Genomic DNA, 20,198 nt, shown 5'->3' on the forward strand with positions numbered 1-20,198 from the left:
TTTGATTGATTAATGAAAAAAACAAAAACATAAACAGCTCTCTATATATATAGCATATACTATATCATATCAATATGTATTTGTATATATATATATAGATTGTTCTAGACTATCGTGCTATCGTAATCGTTGTAACGCTGTCGATAAAGATAAAGATAAAGATGATGATGATAATGATGATGATGATGATGGATGGTCTCGTGAATACGTTTCGATTGTTCTTTATTGTTCACAGGTTATCGCAGTGATATCCATACTATTCATAGTCCTGTCTACCATAGCCCTGACGTTGAACACCCTACCACAACTACAACACATTGACCATGGTACACCACAGGATAATCCGCAATTGGCAATGGTTGAGGCCGTGTGTATCACGTGGTTTACCCTTGAGTACATACTTAGGTTTAGCGCCTCGCCGGACAAGTGGAAGTTCTTTAAGGGCGGCCTTAACATAATCGATCTATTGGCAATACTCCCATACTTTGTTTCGTTATTTTTATTGGAAACGAATAAGAATGCAACGGACCAGTTCCAGGATGTGCGCCGGGTGGTGCAAGTATTCCGCATCATGCGCATCCTGCGAATCCTTAAGCTGGCCCGTCACTCAACGGGCCTGCAGTCGTTAGGCTTTACGCTGCGTAACTCATATAAGGAACTCGGTCTACTAATGCTGTTCCTGGCCATGGGCGTTCTCATATTTTCTTCGCTGGCATATTTTGCCGAAAAGGATGAAAAGGATACAAAATTCGTTTCAATACCGGAAACATTTTGGTGGGCGGGTATTACAATGACAACTGTTGGCTACGGGGACATCTATCCCACAACTGCACTGGGAAAGGTTATTGGTACTGTGTGTTGCATATGCGGTGTTCTGGTAATCGCTTTGCCTATTCCCATCATCGTTAACAATTTTGCTGAATTTTATAAGAATCAGATGCGACGCGAGAAGGCCCTCAAGCGACGCGAGGCGCTCGATCGTGCCAAACGCGAGGGTAGCATTGTCTCCTTCCATCATATCAATCTAAAAGATGCGTTCGCCAAATCAATGGATCTCATCGATGTGATTGTCGACACAGGTAAGTGATGCCATACATCTATCTCTTTCTCGCCAAAAAAAAACACTATGTCTAAAATATAAATACTTACTAATCTCTGCTGTAGCTTTAGCTTTGTATCTTTGTATCTCTCTTCAAGTAGTTTTGTGAATCTATCTTTAGTTTCCCTCACCTCGTTTGCTTCGCTTTTGCATGTACTCGTATTTCGTATTTCGTATTTCGCTTTTCATTTTCCTTTTCTATTCAGTTTTTCTATCTCTGAACTTTTCTATGAAGGCGTGTAAATAGCATTAAATAGTCGATCCAATTCCAAAAATTAAATATATTCTCTCCTTATTAGACTGCCGTAAGATGATAGAAATTTTCGGGCAATTCATTGCAAAATTTTGTACTGTACTTTTTTAATCTAAGTAAAACTAAATTGTTAAACTAGTTAAGCTAAATTGAATTACTTTTAAGTTTGACGTAGACCTTAGGCCGTAACTTACCTTTTAAACTTACCTAAATCTGCCTTACCACCTGCTCAACTTAGCTGCCGCCTTAAGCCAAAGCGGACACCAAACCGCCGCCGGTAAAACAACAAGCCAACACTAAGCTCCAGATACACTACGAACACACACACACAAACACGATGGTCAATTAGTTAAATGCTTTTGTACTTAACGCAGAAATTAGTGGGGATTTCACTTGTACAAAGCCCAGAAGCGCACACACACACACAAAGAACACAGAGAACACAGACCACAGAAAACACATTCACTTGAAGGCTGCGCCTACAAGTAGGCAACATATTTTTAACTTCGTTACTCATACGCCACAAAGCAACAAGCAATAAGAAACTAACTCTACGCCTACTCTCCTACTCCCCCCGTTGTGTCTAATTTTAGGCAAGCAAACAAATGTTGTGCATCCGAAAGGTAAAAGACAAAGCACCCCCAATATAGGCAGGCAAACCCTTGACGTGCAAAGCGCTCCAGGTGACTAACAAAAAACATTGCGTATACGTAGCTAGCTAGCTATCAATGCAATCAATTCAGCAAATTAATCACTTTGTACTTTAACTCTAACTCTTATATCGAACTCAACTACTTACAAGTTGTAGTCTTTGCGCTTAGCTTAGAAATAAAAATACACCAAAACCCCAATAACAGCTTCAATATAATCTTCTTTTCCGCTCTTTTAAGTCACTCTCCATATCAAAAATATCTTGTACATATCTCAACGCAATGCACAGGTCAGGTATTTATAAAGGTTGCAGTACATTACAAATTAAATTCCGCAGAGCTGCAACTTTGAATAGATCCTCAGTAGTTAGGAGTCTCTGTATATTTGCCATTCAATCGAAATTGTAGCATTAAGCGAATTGAATTCCAATTCTAGTTTACATCTATGTAGATTTTTAAGTGACCCCCTTTTAATAAAAGGTTTGTTGCATTTGTTTAAGTTTAAGTTTGCATTGTCCGTAAGTTTGCTTAATTCATCAATTAGTTTTCGTTTTTGGCATTAATTTCATATATATATATTGCGCAGAAACAAAATTCATAATGATTTACTTCTGTGAAGAAATTGAGAAACGCTAAGCTTGATTTTTAATTATATAAAAACTAAACTAATTATTCACAATACCAAAAAAAGAAAAACAATATATTATATACATAGCAAATTTGAATGTTCAATAATAGAGTTGCCATTTCGAATTTAATTACTCGTACAAATTACAGTAACTAAATCTATATATATATACAATAAATTATATATAAATATATATTGAACCAATTGAGTACATTTTAGTGAATTTTCAAGTGCTGATTACATATACTCTCGTCAATCCCAACCATCCACATAAATCGTAACTCGTATTATATGCTCATTTTCTTAGATTTCAAAAACGTAGTTGATAAAACTTAGCAAATGAAACAAAGAAGCTCTGGATAGAGTTAATTATTTGTGCAAATGAATCGTGATGAATGAATATCCAAAGAAAGCAAACACAATAATAAGTCTATCCTCAAAGCTGAAATTGAAATTGAAATTGAAATTGAAGAACGAACTAAGCTTCAATAGTATACCAACAACTTGTTCTTTTCTCTGCTCTTCTTCTTCTTTTCTACTCAACCACACAATGTTAACTTCAATTTACCCAAAAACTCGACTCGTCGTGTTCACCTCAAAATATCAAATCTCAAACACACACACATTATACAAACACACACACGCACTTTGGTTGCCATTTGAATTCTGTTGCTAATCACACATACACTCAAAACGAACAACAATGAAAACAACAACTTTCTAACCAATCTTTGGATTCACAAGGCGAGAAAAATACTTTGATTGAGTCACCGCCGTTGCCCTCATTCGGCACGCCACGTCGGAGAGCGTTGTCGGCTCGCATTCAGGAGCTGAATCGCAGTTTGCTGGAGGAGCGCGAGGCGCAGCAGCAGAATAGCTCCAGCGACAACGAGGACAGTCGTTAGTCGCAATGGCAGGGCAGGTGCAACCACAGCAACAACAACCAGAACCCAAGAGCCACCACCACAACCATAAAACAGAAACAACCACAACAAGAACAACCACAACCAGAGCCACGTGACACTAAGCCTAAATTTAGCCTATAACTAAACTAGTTGATGAGACAGAGTTATCGTAAAGCTAAACTGTTATTGTATATGTAAATTAGACAAATGCAACTTGTTATGTACCAACTACACACACACATCGGACACAAACACACACACACACTCAATCTAGTCTTAGCCAAAAAAAAAAGTAAAAACGAATTGTTATTGTAAATGTGTATGAGAGCAAACCAAAGAACTTCCCTTTATACTCTATACCTATAGCTAAACCAAAAGAGAAAATCCAGTTCCACTGTTCATAGTTAGTGCTAGTTTTTTTAGACATTGGCTTCCAGTTTGCCATTTGCCATTTGCCATTTGCTGCTAAGAAAACCCCAATCAAAAATCTAGAATCAATTATACTTGATGATGTACGCGAACTTCCGTTTTAGGCTATCGAAATTCAATGTTGTGATTAAATGTAAATGCTTCTAGGCGCCATGAATACAATCAGACACTCACACACACCACAATCACACACACACTCACACACACACTCACACACACACACACCCGCTCATACACACATGCCGCTCTCTCTGCTTGTAAACACTTTGCAAGTGCCACGCGTTGCGCATACGCAACGTTGGCACTTGACTTTTTTCATTTCTCGTACGCCGCCGTATTGAAAGTTTTGCTGATTCTCGTATTGCCAACTTTACTTTATTATTTCTTGTTTTTTGTTCATTTTGTGGAACTAAATGCCATCAGCACTTGAAAATATTATTGAAATGTTGTAAGAAATGAAATGAAAAGTGTCGATAACGATCACTTATCGATAACACTGCTCCCAATTCGGTATCGCATCTGCTCAAATTTGCTGATGTTTTTTTGTGTACATTTGTTTTCGTCACTGCCTTTTTGTTGCCTTCTTTCAGCTGCCAATTCGATTTTCATTTGCATTCTTCTATTATTTTTGAAAACTATAAAGCAAAACTTTCAAGAGCTTCTTCCATGTGTGTGTGTTTCCACTGTCGCGCATCTGGGTGACAGTGGAAACACGTGATGCAGGCAGCGTGATGCTGCTGTGTGTATGTGGCAACCTTGAACGGAGTGTTTCCCATTCCCAAAAATGCTAACAACACGCCACGTAAAATACCCAAAATGTTGACAAAACAATCCGCGTAAGCACAATTTTAATTTAGTACGTAACTTGAACGTAGCTATTAACTAGGCCTATAACTATAGCAAGGAAAACCAAAAAGTGAAACTTCCAGGCATTTGTTGAGCACAATAGTCAAAAAAAAAAAGAAAAGATCTTCGGCAAGCCGAGGAGAATATGTCCTGACAGAAAGAGTAAAAGAGTTTTGCTGCCAGGACATACATTGAGAATCCCTCCAAAAGTTGATTGCAGATAACTGTAGTACTGATCCTGGGCCAGCAAAAAAAAAACAAACAAGAAAACAAAAGTGGGTTCAATTGTTCCCAGCCACATTTAATGCGAAAACATAACAAAAGAAAGAAGTCAGCCTTATTTATGAAATTAGTTGTTGTAGCCGAAAGAGACTAAGCTTAGATTTATAATTTAGTGAGCGCATCAAAATTGTATGTAGCTAAAAACATATATATATACAGACATACAAATTATATATATATATATATACTTATGATATATATTCAATATATTTATAAATTGATACTTAGCAAATGATGGCAAAATGTTCCTAAAAATGCAAAGGTCAAAAGTTCAGAAATAAATCCAAGAAAGCAACAGCAAAAACAGCAAAAGCTTAATATTATAATAAATTAATTAAATTAACGTATAATATTAATATTAACAAATGCCTTATTTAAAAGCAGAACGCGCTTAGTTTGCAGCAACAAGAACAACTTAAAACAGCAATATATAATATTTTAATGTTTCTTTCCATCAAATGAAACAATAAACTAAGACTACGTAAATACTTATTTATCCAATAGCAGTCGCAAAATTGAAGAGCAAAGTTCTATTAAGTGTTTAACAAATTGTAGTTCTAAGCTAAACGCGCTGAGCAGAGTTAAATAAAGTTATACAAAAACCAAAAAACAAAAAACCCAAAAACAAAATGCGAAATATATAAAGCTCATATGTGAATAACTAAAGAAATAACTTAATGATTTGTTCCTTTATTTTCTTTGGGATTTCAGTTTAAGTAAAACAAAAATGAAAAATATATTTCTCTTGATTTGCAAATTGAATTCGAAATTCGAATATTGTTCAAATATTTCTATCATTGTGCACAGTTCGAAATTGTCAAGTAACAAAAATCGGATCGGATGCAAAATGTTTCAAGCGACATCTGCCTTTTACGTGCCTTTTACTTCTTTCTTCAAGAAATATGCTAAAAAAAAAACAAAACCGAAAGCCAATTTAATTTCCGTGTGTGTGTCTCTCCTTTTTATTATCTTTCATTTTCCTTTCCTTTGTTTTGTGTGTGTCTCTAAAAGCGTCAAATAGTGAAGAAGAAGATATAAACGCTGCATGCATCTCTATCAATTCTATTCTATTCTATTCTATCTATCAACATCTTTATTGTATCGTATCGTATCGTATCGTATAGAAACTGTACGCTCCTTATGCTCAAGCCATGTATGAACAACAACAACAATAACTACTACCAACAGCAACAACAAGAACATATATTAAATTACTGTTACTAATCGAAATTGTAATCGTAATTCTCCCCCAACCTTAAACAAATACTTGTGTCTGTATTCATTGTATATCTGTACTACTGTAAAAGCCCCGCAACTTTGTGTGTCTGTGAATTAGCAATAAAACCAAAACCTAATACGCTGTATTTCATTTGACTTTGCTAAAGCGATAACTATCGTGCTGCTACTATCGAAACTAAACATACTATCGCTTGGTTTAATGTTTGACAAGAAGCAAAGCGATGACTATCGTCTTGCTACTATCGTAACTAACTATCGAAGCTAAACATACTATCGCTTGGTTTAATGTTTGACAAGAAGCAAAGCGATAACTATCGTGTTGCTACTATCGTAACTAACTATCGAATCTAAACATACTATCGCTTGGTTTAATGTTTGACAAGATGCTATACTCCGTTATATTCGTATCTGTGCTTTAATTGTGCGACTCTCTGTCAAGCCTTGAACTATTTTGAAAATTTATACTCTATGCGTAATTTAATCCATAATCCCCAAAGCCAATGAAAAAAGGTAAACAACCCATAAATTTGTTGCTCAACTAATTTAAGCTTTTCATCAGAAAGAGCTTCGCTCTCTTTCAATTTGATTTCATTTAACAAAACAAATAACAACGACATCAATTTGTGCTCTGCTTGTTATCATAAAACCATTCTACAAAACGAGAGTGTGAGAAGTTTATTTATTTTTATTGCGCATCACATAGTTTTCCGTTTGATTTGATTTGAGCATTTTAGCAAACAAAAAAGAAATACAATAAAATAAAATTACACTCACACAGACACAATCCGAATGCGTAAATGACCATGAAATGTGACTTTGTCTATAAACCAAAAATAAAGTCCTGTCTTTTCATACATTTGTTTTGCCGAGCAAACATCATAAAAAAAACTTTTATATATTTCTTTTTTATTTTCTTTCAAAATCGTTCACTTAAATCATTTAAATCGAAGGAAATAGAACTAAATAAAATAGAGGTTAAATTGACAGCTTTTTTCTCTCTCGACTAATTCTACATTTAAGCGGCAGTTCTATACAATTTTAAAATTAAATCCCTATTTTCCTCCAAAAACTGTTATTTCGTTGTGCTAACCAACTTTAGCTAGCTCACAGTTGATTGTTAACTAGTCTCACTCTATACTTTAAAGATTACAAATAAATGTTGTTCTCATATATACACACACATACTTACACACACTAACAATTAGCTAACAAACAAATTATATTCGTCGTTTAATGTTGTTCTTACTGTAAACTTAACTACTGTTAACAAATTATACTCGTAAAAGTTTCTAGTCGTCGTCATTTAACCATCAACGTCGTCTCTCGCCATCGTCGTCGTGAATTACTAAGAAAAAAATAGTTCATAGCATACTAACATTATCGTATAACGACATTCATAAAGTGCATATCTCTTTCTTTTATTCCTTTTAATTTGTATTTCGTCTCATCAACAAAACGAATCCCAAATACTCGTAAAACGCTCAACAACAATCATAAAAATATAAAACCAAATCCAACTCAACAAATGGCGAATGACAATTGCAAAACGGCTAAACAAATAAAATGAAACGTTGAAAATCATTAAAATATATTTTGCAAATGGCGACAAAAATGCATTCATGGCTTTTTGCGTGTGCTACCCCCAACAACAACATAAAAAAAAAACAACCCGACAACAACAACTACAACACAACAACAATCCAACTCGAATCAACATTCAACAAATGTGTTGTGAATTCATTCCGAATGAATTGCGACAAATAATCCTCTAACACACACACACACGTACACCTAACACACACCTGCACACCCACACACACACACAAATACACACATTCGCAATGCAGAAAAACGCGAAAGTCACACACGATCACTGAAAAATTGGCACCGTTTAACCCACGCGCTACGCCGATCGCCCACAGGACACAATCTCTCCCAAACGGATGGGGATGGCAACAGCACCGAGGGCGAATCAACCGATCGCAATCCAGCAACCACAGGCACCGGCTGCTATAAGAACTATGAGCACGTAGCCAACTTGCGTAACTCCAACATGCATCACGTAAGTTTCGATCCAAGAGTGTCTCTCTTTGTCGATTGTTGTTGTATCGTATGAAACCACTTTAATCTATGCATTCCTATTAATCAATCCTCATCCCTCAAGTAAAGCCAAAATGGAGGAGATTCATCCTCCGATTTACCTATATGATATTTGAAATATATGTGTACAAACTTTATAATCTCTAGTCATACAATTTTACTGTAATAAAGTGTATTTTTAATATATTTTTTAAGAATCAGTTGAGTTAGTAAAGATGACTTAATCATAAATTCTGTGGAATATACTGACAGTTATTCTTGTATATTTCTATTTGAATACAGCATAAGTAGTGTATTAAAAAGGATTAATAATTTAACCACTAGTTAGGCCAAAAAGAGATTTACAAAACATAGACAGATATTCTTACTTCTAATCCCAAATAAAAATCAATGCAGTGCAGTACGCTAATTAATATATACCAAATTAGTTTACCGAAAAAATACTGAAAAATAGCGAATGTATTGGTATATAGCTATACTTCCTCTACCTATTACATAAATTTTCTGATGGCACAAATAATTTTATACCGTTATATGTGCTAATATATAATAAAGAGTTCGTTACCCCAACAAATTATGTAGAAGACAAAGACATATATTTCTAGTATTCGACCAAATTTAATTCTATTAACAGAATAGAATAGAATATCACAAAAAAATGTATAGTTTTATAATTAGTAAGCCAAAAAAAAATATGAGACTATCTTAATTGAAAAATGTGGTTAAAAAAGTAGTAATATGCTTAGAAGTGTTAATCTTAAATTACACAAACTGGGTCAGAAGTAATCTAATTAAAATAACGAAGTGTTACTCAGAGACACTTTTAAACAAGTAAGAAAGCTACCCGCTACCAAATTTGATTAAAAGCAATATATTTTGCGGTATTATTCTCAAAATATACCGAATATACTGCAAATATACTAAAAATATACCAAATGGTATATCGATATACCGATATAGTACCGCATTCAAAATATACCATGAACGGCTCAATATACCAGATTGTCAGCCAAAGCAACTCAGACCCCTAGTAAGTAGGCGTTTTTGCCCATACAAAAGTATTTCTTTAATAACTTCGACAATTATCTGATCGCAACCAAATTTTCAGGAATCATAACTATTATAGTTATTATTATATATACCAAAATTCACAACCTTAGCTTTAAAATTACGCTTGTTATTCAATTTTATTCAATTTTTTTGATTTGCGAGGGCGGTAGTGGGCGTGGCAAAAATTTGAAACAAACTTGATAACATAACAAATGGTGTCAAAAAAATTATAGCTCTATCTCTTATAGTCTCTGAGATCTAGGTGTTCATACGGACGGACGGACAGACGGACAGACACACAGACGGACATGGCTAGATATTTTAGACTATTTTCTTGACTATTAAAATAGGGTTGACTTTAGCAAAGTATTAGGAGTTGAGTAGATGGGAAAGGTATTTTCCATGCCGGTTTACATTTCGAATTAACCGAGTCTTTTTAATTAACTCTCGTTGACTTCTTTGCCACACTCGCACACAGCGCCGCGGCTCTAGCTCCGAGCAGGATGCAGTGCCGCCTTACAGCTTCGATAATCCCAATGCCAGGCAGACCTCAATGATGGCCATGGAGAGCTACAGACGTGAGCAGCAGGCGCTGTTGCAATCCCAACAGCAACAGCAGCAACAAATGCAACTGCAGCAGCAGCAACAGGAGCAAAAGAAGCTGCAGGCGGCAGGACAATTGCCAGCCGGAGGAGTGGCCAACAATCTGGCGATGGTGGCAGCTTCAAGTGCTGCCACAGCGGTGGCAACATCCAGCACTGCGGGACAGGAAAGTGGAGCAGGAGCAGGAGCGGGAGGAGGAGTTGCTGCGGGAGGACAGGCAGAGGATGCGATGACCATAGCGTCGAATCAGAAAGGATTGCCCATACAGATGATGATAACACCAGGGGTAAGTGAGGGTCGAGGGAACACAAGTGCTGGCAAAAGTCCAAGTGCTCGTATATCTTGAATATCTTAATGTTTTCAAAGTTCTTAAACCGTAACTATGTATTAGTAAATGTGAAGCCGTTAACTGGAGCTAAATACTATATATTTCAACTATTGTAAACAATACACACACTTACCATAACCTTAAATATATCTCATAATTATTTATCACCCGAAGTCTGAGTTCAGATCGGGAGAGCATACTCTTTAGTTCTTTGGTTCACTTTGGTATATACTTTTGATTTCTCAAATCGGTGGAATACTTTATTTTTGGTAGTCTCTAGTCTCTTATACGTAAATTGTTGCTTCACATATTTGTTTGTTGTTTCATTTTCACAAACCACAACAACCAAAATCTTTACTTACAAAACAATGCAAGAGCTAGCCTATTTTATAAAGTTCGATAACAACAACAACACATTTCAACTTTTAGATTTTACGGGGACGCAGTAAGGAGGTACATTCAAAGTATACACAAAGAACTCAAACTACTCTACTCTAATGCATACCTACTTGCCACTGCTACTATACTATACTCTATACTCTTTAAATATTTCCAAATTTCCAATTCGAATAATAATGTACAAAATATATATTACAAAAGCAAATTAATGAAATATGATTGTTTCATCCAATTAATTTTCAGAGGCTGAACATAATGCTAAACTTTTTCTTTTTATTACCAAAAAATAATGCAGATGAAATCCAAATTCGAGCTATACAATAATATATTGCATTTTAAGAATGTCTCCAAGTTTCCAAATATCTAGTCTTCATATATATCGATATGTGAATATGAACGCATTTCAGCTGCTAGAATGCTTAAGAAATTTTGCATAAGTCTGCTCGTATATTTATTTCATATCTTTTTCTACCTTTTCAGTTATAATATTTTCCATCTTACTTGACTTGTTTACTTTTCAATTTATGTACTTTTTTGTCGATTCATATTTTACTGGCTGTATAATTAATGGGCGGAAATAATAAATTTATGAGATCATGGAAATAATTATTTGCCATAATTAATATGGGCAATACTTTTGTACAATTTATGTTTATAAATAGCCTTTCCTGTTGAAAACTTGTTTACAAAATTGGCTATATTAATGCTCATCTTTAATTTGAGAACTTAAACATAAAAGTATAGAAAAAGAAAGCCAAAAATTATCAAATTTGATATTATGGTTTGTAATTTTGCAGTTCTTCTTTTGGGAATTTTCTTAATTCGAGACCTTAAAAAGAAAAGTATAGAATATTAAGGTTATATATGACGATCTTTATTTTTTACATTTTTAAATTGGAATTTCATTCTTATAATATATAAAATCATTTTAAAACTGATTTAGTTAGCTCTTTAGGTGAGGGTTTGTAATATATGTAATTTATAGCATTGCTTTTTATGTTTTTCTCTAATACCTTATATTTCTATTAATAATATGTATAATCAGCTATTTATCTGTATGTTTATTGCCATTATTGCCATCAACAACAACGAACCCAACATACACAACGACACCACAACAAATATAGAATAGAATATATTTTACAGACACAAATATGAACATTAGTAACAAAATATATATAGTTAAAGAGGGGATTTTTATAAAGAGTAGATCGCTTGGTTCGCAATCTTTGCTTGCTCTTGCTGCTTGATGACTTCCTTTTGATTGACAGTTGCTTCATCGCTTTGCGGTTGGGGATGTGGCAACTCCTCGCTGAGCGGAGGTGGAGTGATGATCATGGGCACCGGCGTGGGGCGATCAAAGTGCTGCAGCGGTTGACGCAACCTGTCGAGCAACGCATGAAGATCAACTGTTAGCTTGGGTTGAACAATTCCTTCGGCTGCCTGCAGTCCAACCACTTGTGAGGACAGCGAGTCCACATCTTGGCGAGCAGCAAACAACAACTGATCATGTGCCGCAAGTTGCAGCTGAGCGATCTGCGCTCTTATTGCAGCAGCTGCCACTTCCTGTTGTGCATTGTGCAACGTGGCTGTGATGGTGCGCACATGATTCGCTGAATCTTCGAGCTGAGCTTGCGCTGAGCTTGCCACAGCTTGTGCCTTGTGTATCTCGGTAGCTTCGAGTTGCACACGCGCTTGTGCCACATACAAATGTTGCACTAATTTGCGCAACTCTCTGCCACGTAGCTCAGAGTCATCCAGCTCAAATTGTTGCTGAGGTTGTTGCTGAGGTTGTTGCTGTGGGGAATATGGCGACTGCTGTTGCTGTGACTGCTGCTGTTGCTGCTGTTGTGATTGCTGTGAATTGGCTTGATTTTGATTTGAGGAAAAGCGATCACAGTCACCTGGCTGTGGCAAAGGCGTTTGACAAGTTGTGCTGCATGTTGTGCTGCAAGTTGCTTCATGAGTTTCACAACTCGTTGTTTGACTCAAGCCATCGCATTGTGTGACACGCTGAAAGCCTAAGAAATATACCATCTTTGAATAGGAAAAGTTTTAGTTAAGCGTAAACTTACCGCCATCTTCCGATGTGGCATCCCAGCTCTGTAGATTGTATTGTCCCAGTCGCTTCAGTTGCTCATCCAGCGTCCCGTCGACGTAGTCGTAATCGGCATTGCCTCCAGCTTGAGGCGATTCTCTTTTTCCGATCATTGCGGGATGCGGGCGAGTGCTCACTGCCCAAACAATTAACAGAGCAACTAGTAGAGTACATTGATAAGGACTTAAAGCAACTTAACTCGAACTGTTTACTTACCAATCCAAAGCAGATTGCTTAAGCGCATTTAGAGCACATTTAGAGCAGCACATTTAGCTCGATACAAAAACACATCTGACAATCGATTCGAACTTGACTTTTGTGCCAGAGTCTAACTTGTTATCGAGACACAAACAAAACAATCAAGTGAGAAAGTCAAGTGTACTTGGCTGTGAGGTACCCGATACCCATTTTCAATATAAGTAAAATAAAAATTGCGGTATTTTTCATAAAACATACCAAATTAATAAAATGAAGACGATCTGAAGATATTCTTTGGTATAGACTGAAGTCTATATTTGGTCTATCGATAAACTATTACGTTAACAATATACCATAGGGTACAAAATATACCAAACTTATATACCGAAAAAGTCCAAAATATACCAAAAGCTATAGTTCGTCCATCGATTAACTATTAATTTGAAAATAACATAGGGTACAAAATATACCAAATGAATATACCGAATATACGAAATATTATTGAAGACTATATTTGGTTTATCGTTAAACTATTAAATGTAAAGAACAAAATACTCTAGGAAGACTATGTCTGGTATAGACTGAAGTCTTTATTTGGTCTATCGATAAACTATTACGTTAACAATATACCATAGGGTACAAAATATACCAAACTGTTATACTAAAATTCGACTAGAGTAGCCATTTTTTGCTATATAAAATAAGGATTTATGAAGACATAGTTATTACTTTGTCGCTTTAGGGGGGGCGTAAATGGGAGTGGCATAAATATAAATCAAAGTTGTTATGCGTGCAAGAGTTTGAAGCTCTATCACTCTGTAGTTCCTGAAATTAAGGTTTTCATACGGACAAACGGACATGGCTGATCAAGAATATACATACGTATACACTTTATGGGTATAAATACATTTCTTGTAGACATAAAGATAGAATACCCTATGGATATCAGGTTTAGATACTCACCTCACCCGGAACAGTTTTTACTTTAAACTTCACAAGGCTTTTCGCACACAACTTTTTTGCCTGGCATTGCATGAAGATGTAATCAAAATGTATTAACTCAATTTTTGTATAATAATAATATTTGTGTGCGTTTTATATAGTGCATGCCGTTTTGAGTGCGTGTATATAGTTAGTGATTTTGTATTTCTGACTGTTGTATTTCTGACTTTTTGCATTTACATTTTGCCAAAACCCTAAACCATACTTATAGGAAGTGGCCGAGTTGCGTCGCCAAGTGGCGCTCGAGAACCTGCAGAACCAGCGCATGGACAATCTGGAGCAGGATGTGCCCGTGGAATTCGAATGCTGCTTCTGTACAACCAAGGTAAAATCGACAACCACGACAATCGATTGATCCTCTTGAGCAAAATTCGATAATGTCACTAACCAAAAAAAAACGTTCTCTAACAAACACTCTTGATCTTTGACTCCTTTGCTTTGTGTGTAGTCCGCATGCTTAAACTAAATATCTCTCTTTTGATAAATATTCTAACTCTATATAACAGCACTTGCACTCTTTGTTTATGTGTTTCTGAATTATGTTTATTGTTTCAATTCGAACTAATTTGTAACTAAACTGAACACGCACATCATTAAGAAAATGAAGATGAATCGGAGTTAGGTAAACATCATTAAATATTTATATGATACTCGTATATAGTAGGAACCCAGTAAACTGCCTCCTCGAAGTCCGTTCCGCACTCCAAAAAAAAAGTAGACCCAGTATTTAGTTCTACGCAAATGATAATTGATGCTGAGTGGACTGTGTGTACATATTGCAGGATCGCATTTGTGTATTTCACAACAGGGAGTATAGCATCAAGAGATTGGCGAGACCGCCGCCATCGCCAACGCATTATATGGCACTCAAAAGGATGCTCGAGGAGGGCACGATCGATATCTTTTATCTGTGATCCATTGAGAGAGAGACAGAGAAGTTTATGCACCCGTGTGACCATTGTCTAAAAGTGAAACCAAAAACTAAAAGTTCGTCTATTTGTTCGTGTTTTCTTTTCGTTTATTTATTATTTATTCGTTACGATACTTTTGTTTTTATATTGTGTGTACAGCAGAAAACAAAAAATGTGGAGAAAGTGCACAGCTAAGAGAAATGTGGCAAATTTTATGTTGACTTTGTTTCTTTTTTCATTTCTTTTACTTAAAGGGTTTGCCAGGATGTCAAGGCGAGTGTATTCCATTGCGTGCGAATAGCGTTTAGAGTAACAATTTCTTTAGAGCAATTGGCTAATTGAGCTGTCAATCAGTCGACGACACACACACTCACACACACACACACACAGAGATACACAAAATTAATTTTAAAATTACTCAACGAAAAACAAAAAACACACACAATACACACACATTGAATGTGCTTGAATAAAAATTGAAAAATTTACAATATATTATTAAAATTTAGAGCAACGAAAAACAAACAAACAAACAAGTTACAAGTTACAAGTTAAATTAGCTTTAATTCTAATTAAATGAATTTTATTAATTACATATATTACATTACATTATATACTTATTATATTCGTGCGTGACGTGAAAGCTAAAGAAAGACATAGCAAATTCTAAGAATTTAATTAATTTATTTATTACTCCTCACACACAACAACAACAACGAGAACAACAACAACAATAAACAATGAAACAACAAAACAACATTATGAGAAATCAAAAACCAAAGCAGCATGTGTTATTATCTATTATTATCTATTATCTACAACTAAATATTTATCGAGTGTTTTAAGGCCTTAAGATGAGTTTCAAATTCAATTCAATTTCTTACACTAAGCACAGAATTACAATTAGTCATAAATCGTTTGTTTAATTAATTATTAGTAAAAATTAGTAGCAACAACCAACAAAGTTAATAACAAATAATACCAAATATAATAAATTATTACAATGTTATTCAAAAAAAAAAACCCAAAACAAAACGAAAAAACAAATAAAAACAAATTGATTATTGATTTCAACATTTGATTCGCACTATTTTCTACTACTTCTATTTAACTATCTATTGGCACTGAAAATCTTTTAAACTGATTTCTTTATGATTTGCAAAAAGGGAAAAACTTTTTAATTATAATTTCAATTAGCCTTTTGATTTTGTACTTTGAGCGCTGGATTCCCAATTGAAGTTTATAACTAGGTAAGTAAATCCAGCAAAGAGCTCTTGAATTTGATTTTCTTTAATTTCGTTTTGTTCATTTTGAAATTTAATAAAATTAGTGCGTGAACGTTGCACGTTTAACTTTAACTTGATGCATTTTAGTTGCATGTTGAATGGTCTTGAGAAGCAGCAATCAATTTACAATTTACAGCAACATTTTCCCCCCCTCCTCAAAAATAAAAGTGCACAAAATGAAGCTAAATGCTACTGCTACTGACCACTGACCACTGAGCTGCGTCTTGAGCCTTGGGCTCAGCTTAAACACTCTTTGCTTGACTCGAGCACTCAATTTGCTCTGCCTTGCAGGACTTCAAGGAGTACACCGATGCAGAGGGCGTCATCTCGCTTCCAACCTCCGACTTCCACAAGCCCATCTGCCTGGAGATGCGCATGGCGGCGGCCAATCATCATCAACAGCAGCAACAGCAGCAGCTGCAGCTGCAGCAGCAGCAACATGCCAATCGACAGGCCAATCAATTTGGTCTGTTGCAACCTCCGGATGTTGCCACCGCGTTGCCTCCGCCTCCGCTGCCGCTTCAACTGTTGCCATCGTACTCAAGTGCAGCGAATGCTGTGCCCATCATTTCGCAATCATCGTCGACATCGTCGTCGTATGGCACCACAACGTCCACGACCATTGCACTGCCACTGGAGGCCACTCAACGGCATTATGGGGCGCCCATTGCCAGCAACTTCAATCACAACTACAACAACAACTTCAACACGACGACAGTCGGAGCGGGTCTCGGAGCTGTGGCCAGCTCTGGCCACCAGACGGCAACTGGCAATGGATTGCTGCTGTTTGGCAACGGCAACTATGCGGGCATCTGCAGCAGCGTCAGCGGTGGCAGCAACAGCAACAACAACAACAACAATGCGGATCTCGCCAGCGTCGACAGCTCGGACACTTATGCCAGCTGTCAGACGCATCCGTTTCTGTCGCAGGGCGATCTCACTGCCGACTTCAACGACGAGGCCTGCGCCTTGGACATTGACATGGACAATCTGTACATCAATCCCCTCGAAAAGGAATCCTGCCGCTCCACCAACATCAGCAGCTCCACCGGCTTCATTGTCGGCCTTCCGCCCACGGTCTCTGCCTCTGGGCTCTCGATGCGTGCGCAGGTCAAGAAAAGCGCCTCAGGTGACACAGCGCTGCGAAATCTTGCTGCTGGTGGCCTGAGTCCTTTGGATGATGTCTATCAGAACTTTGATGTGCAGGAGCGTGGCAGTCGTGTCAGCTTGAACGAGAACTCAGTGCCAAAGCATCGCAAGACGCGTTTCCAGCAGAGCTTCACCGCCATGCGACCCAGCTCGAGCAGCGGCAGCAGTAACAAGCCACGCGCTCGCTTCGAGGACACCAAATTGAGCGAGGACAATGTGCGCGGGGGAGTCGAGGGCGCTGCTGCCACTGGCGGCTCTGCAGTGGCATCTGCAGCGTCTACAAGCGCCGCTGCCGCTGGCGTCGGCGGCAGCAAGAAGAAGCGCTCGGCCTTTATGCCGGGCAAGAGCTTAGCCACTGCCACCAAACTGATTAATCAGCGTTTGTTCGGCATACAAAATGCGGGCGCCAAAGGTAAGCGAGAGAAGCGATCAAGTTATGGAAACAAAATTAAGAACTTTAAGGGCATTTAAGCTATGGTAATTTAGAAGAAAAACAAAAGTTTTCAGGGATAACATAAAAAAAGAGATTTGGTTCAGCTTAAACGATCTTTTGATCACATAATTCATTGCAAGCTATAATATCAAAGGACGACAGAATCAACTAAGCTTTAAAGTGTTAATTTCCCTAAGATTTTACTTGAAATTTGGAACAAAAACAAGAGTTTTTAGGGATAAAAAGAAACAAGAGATTTGGTTCAGCTTAGCATACTTAAACAACTACACAAATTTATATTATCTTTCAATCACATAATTCATTGCAAGCTATAATATCAAAGGACGACAGAATCGACTAAGCTTTGAAGTGTTCATTTCCCTAAGACACTACTTGAAAAAGAACAATTCAGAACTTTTGTCTAATAGCCATATTGGGAACAATATGGTATTTGTACAAAAGTATATGAATATGTGGATCTAATCACTAGTGGTTAATATTCATTACTAATCACATAATTTTAATTATCAGTTCCAATGGAATCTCATGGTACCTTATTGAACTAAAAACCAGTAAGAAAGCTACACTTGAGTGTGCTCGATTATGAAACACCCTTTACCCATTTTGAATAGAAGTAAATGAGTGCAATGTTATTCTTAAATTATGCAAATAAATATACTATAACCTATATTTGGTATATTGAATAGTGCTACATTCAAAATATAACAAAGCGTATAAAATATATCATATTGTCAGCCAAATCTACTAAAACTCGTATAAAGTGGGCGTTGATATATATTTAATGTAGCACTATTCAATATACTAAATATAGCCTCTGGTATATTTTTGGTGCTCTTGTGGTTGAAAGTAAGCCTTGGAATATTTTGAATATAGCACTATATCAACATACCAATTATAGTCTTTGGTGTATTTTTAGTATTTTGTGGTATATTAATTTGGTATGTTTTAAAATTATTACCGCACTATCTTTTTTTTATTCAAAATGGGCATGGCGTATCTCACAGCCGAGCACACTTGACTTTAGCTATCTTACTTCTTTAACAGACAATTGAAATTTTAGAAAAATGTAATAGATATTTATATACTTCAAAGAAAACAAGTTTTAACTTAGAATTGTGATAAAATGTTATGCTCTACTATTATCCATAGATACCTGAAATAGTTGAGGCAGTGTATTTTATTTCCTTCACATATCGATCGTATACTTAATAGCGAAAGTAATTTAAGAGAAGTCACTAGAGCATCACTAGAAAATACTATTTCCCAGACTTGTTTCTTGTTTAAAGAAATAGTTTTTTAGTCAATTTCATGTCACTCTTTCAGATACTGAAAGGAAACTAATTATTCTATAATAAATATTTTCAATATAAAATTATATTGATTTAAGTTATGTCAATAGCATTATCAGCCATTTAATTTACTTATGATCTTTACCTTTTTTGTTACAGCCAAATTTGAGAGCAAGCATTCCTCATCGATAGACTCGATTGATGCATCGCCGAATCTGGAGCATCACAGGCGCTCCAAGTCGATACTGAAAAACAAGTCTGATGTCTCGCGCGTGCTGTCCGATCCCGAAAGCGAACGTCTCTTGGCGGACAATATGTCCGGCTCTGGCGTATCCGATAATGGCACAGTCATGGTCTGTAAAGGTATTTTACTATACATATTCCCGATTTAATTGGAACTTTTCTTTCGCAGGGCGAATCTGGCAGCGATTACTCACCGAATAAATTACCTCATTCAGTTTTAGCTAAGTCTATATCCCCACCACCCCTCAGGCATCGCACCCTAATGCATCAACGCTCCGGTCCCGCGACACTGCAAACGAAGCCAACCAAATTCCAAACTCCTCGCTATCCCGAGGAGCAAGCATTGCGCCAAGTGAAGCCTCCCGTGCTCTCTCGTTCCTCACTCTCGGCACAGACATCAACCGATGGTCGCTACGATCCGAGTCAGACCCGGGATAGTAGTCTGGGTGAGTAGCTGAAGATCTTTTAACTGAAATTGGCAAAAATTCCACTCATTGACTACTTCACTGAGTAATCCAGACATTTGGCTGTGAATACCAAGACAAAAAAACAATTCTATTCTATTCTCTATTCGCTCTGTCATCATTCTGCGCCGAACTCAACTGAATCAACCAAAACAAACTAAAAGTAACCGTCTTCGATGCTGCATTCTGATCTAACCCAACACTAAAACCCACCCACAGACACAGATCTCTTCTCCAATAAAACAAAACACACACAATGAAGGATAAGGCGAGGATACCACCTGGCAAATGTA

At 36.7% G+C, this 20,198-nt stretch overlaps 2 protein-coding genes across 24 annotated transcripts in view; one reads left to right on the forward strand and one right to left on the reverse strand.

The window, feature by feature from the left end:
• Nucleotides 1–20,198, forward strand: part of LOC132788353 (potassium voltage-gated channel protein Shab) — an 80,434-nt gene that overhangs the window by 56,211 nt on the left and 4,025 nt on the right. For 6 of the 23 annotated variants that reach the window (XM_060795693.1, XM_060795694.1, XM_060795695.1 and 3 more), the window contains exons 5-13: nt 236–1,079; nt 1,946–2,035; nt 8,254–8,393; nt 9,960–10,370; nt 10,842–10,865; nt 14,321–14,434; nt 16,598–17,867; nt 19,358–19,551; nt 19,611–19,887. In XM_060795693.1, coding sequence (XP_060651676.1) covers nt 236–1,079; nt 1,946–2,035; nt 8,254–8,393; nt 9,960–10,370; nt 10,842–10,865; nt 14,321–14,434; nt 16,598–17,867; nt 19,358–19,551; nt 19,611–19,887 — 3,364 coding nt within the window. The other 17 variants (XR_009632622.1, XR_009632623.1, XM_060795701.1 and 14 more) reach the window with 17 other exon arrangements.
• LOC132788354 (transcription factor SPT20 homolog) lies at nt 11,963–13,241 on the reverse strand. Its single transcript, XM_060795715.1, has 3 exons — nt 13,126–13,241; nt 12,887–13,069; nt 11,963–12,832 (listed from the first exon to the last, which is right to left on the reverse strand). The coding sequence occupies exons 1-3, from the start codon at nt 13,151–13,153 to the stop codon at nt 12,009–12,011; spliced, it is 1,035 nt and encodes a 344-aa protein (XP_060651698.1). The 5' UTR covers nt 13,154–13,241; the 3' UTR covers nt 11,963–12,008.

Source organism: Drosophila nasuta, chromosome 3 (assembly GCF_023558535.2).
Source record: "Drosophila nasuta strain 15112-1781.00 chromosome 3, ASM2355853v1, whole genome shotgun sequence".
Taxonomy (NCBI): Eukaryota; Metazoa; Arthropoda; class Insecta; order Diptera; family Drosophilidae; genus Drosophila; species Drosophila nasuta.

Coding starts and splice junctions, on each gene's coding strand:
- LOC132788354 (XM_060795715.1), bottom strand. CDS start 13,153: ATGCGCTTAAGCAATCTGCTTTGGATTG. Junction 13,070..13,125: donor AAGCAATCTGCTTTGGATTG/GTAAGTAAACAG, acceptor GTACTCTACTAG/TTGCTCTGTTAATTGTTTGG. Junction 12,833..12,886: donor TGCCACATCGGAAGATGGCG/GTAAGTTTACGC, acceptor TATATTTCTTAG/GCTTTCAGCGTGTCACACAA.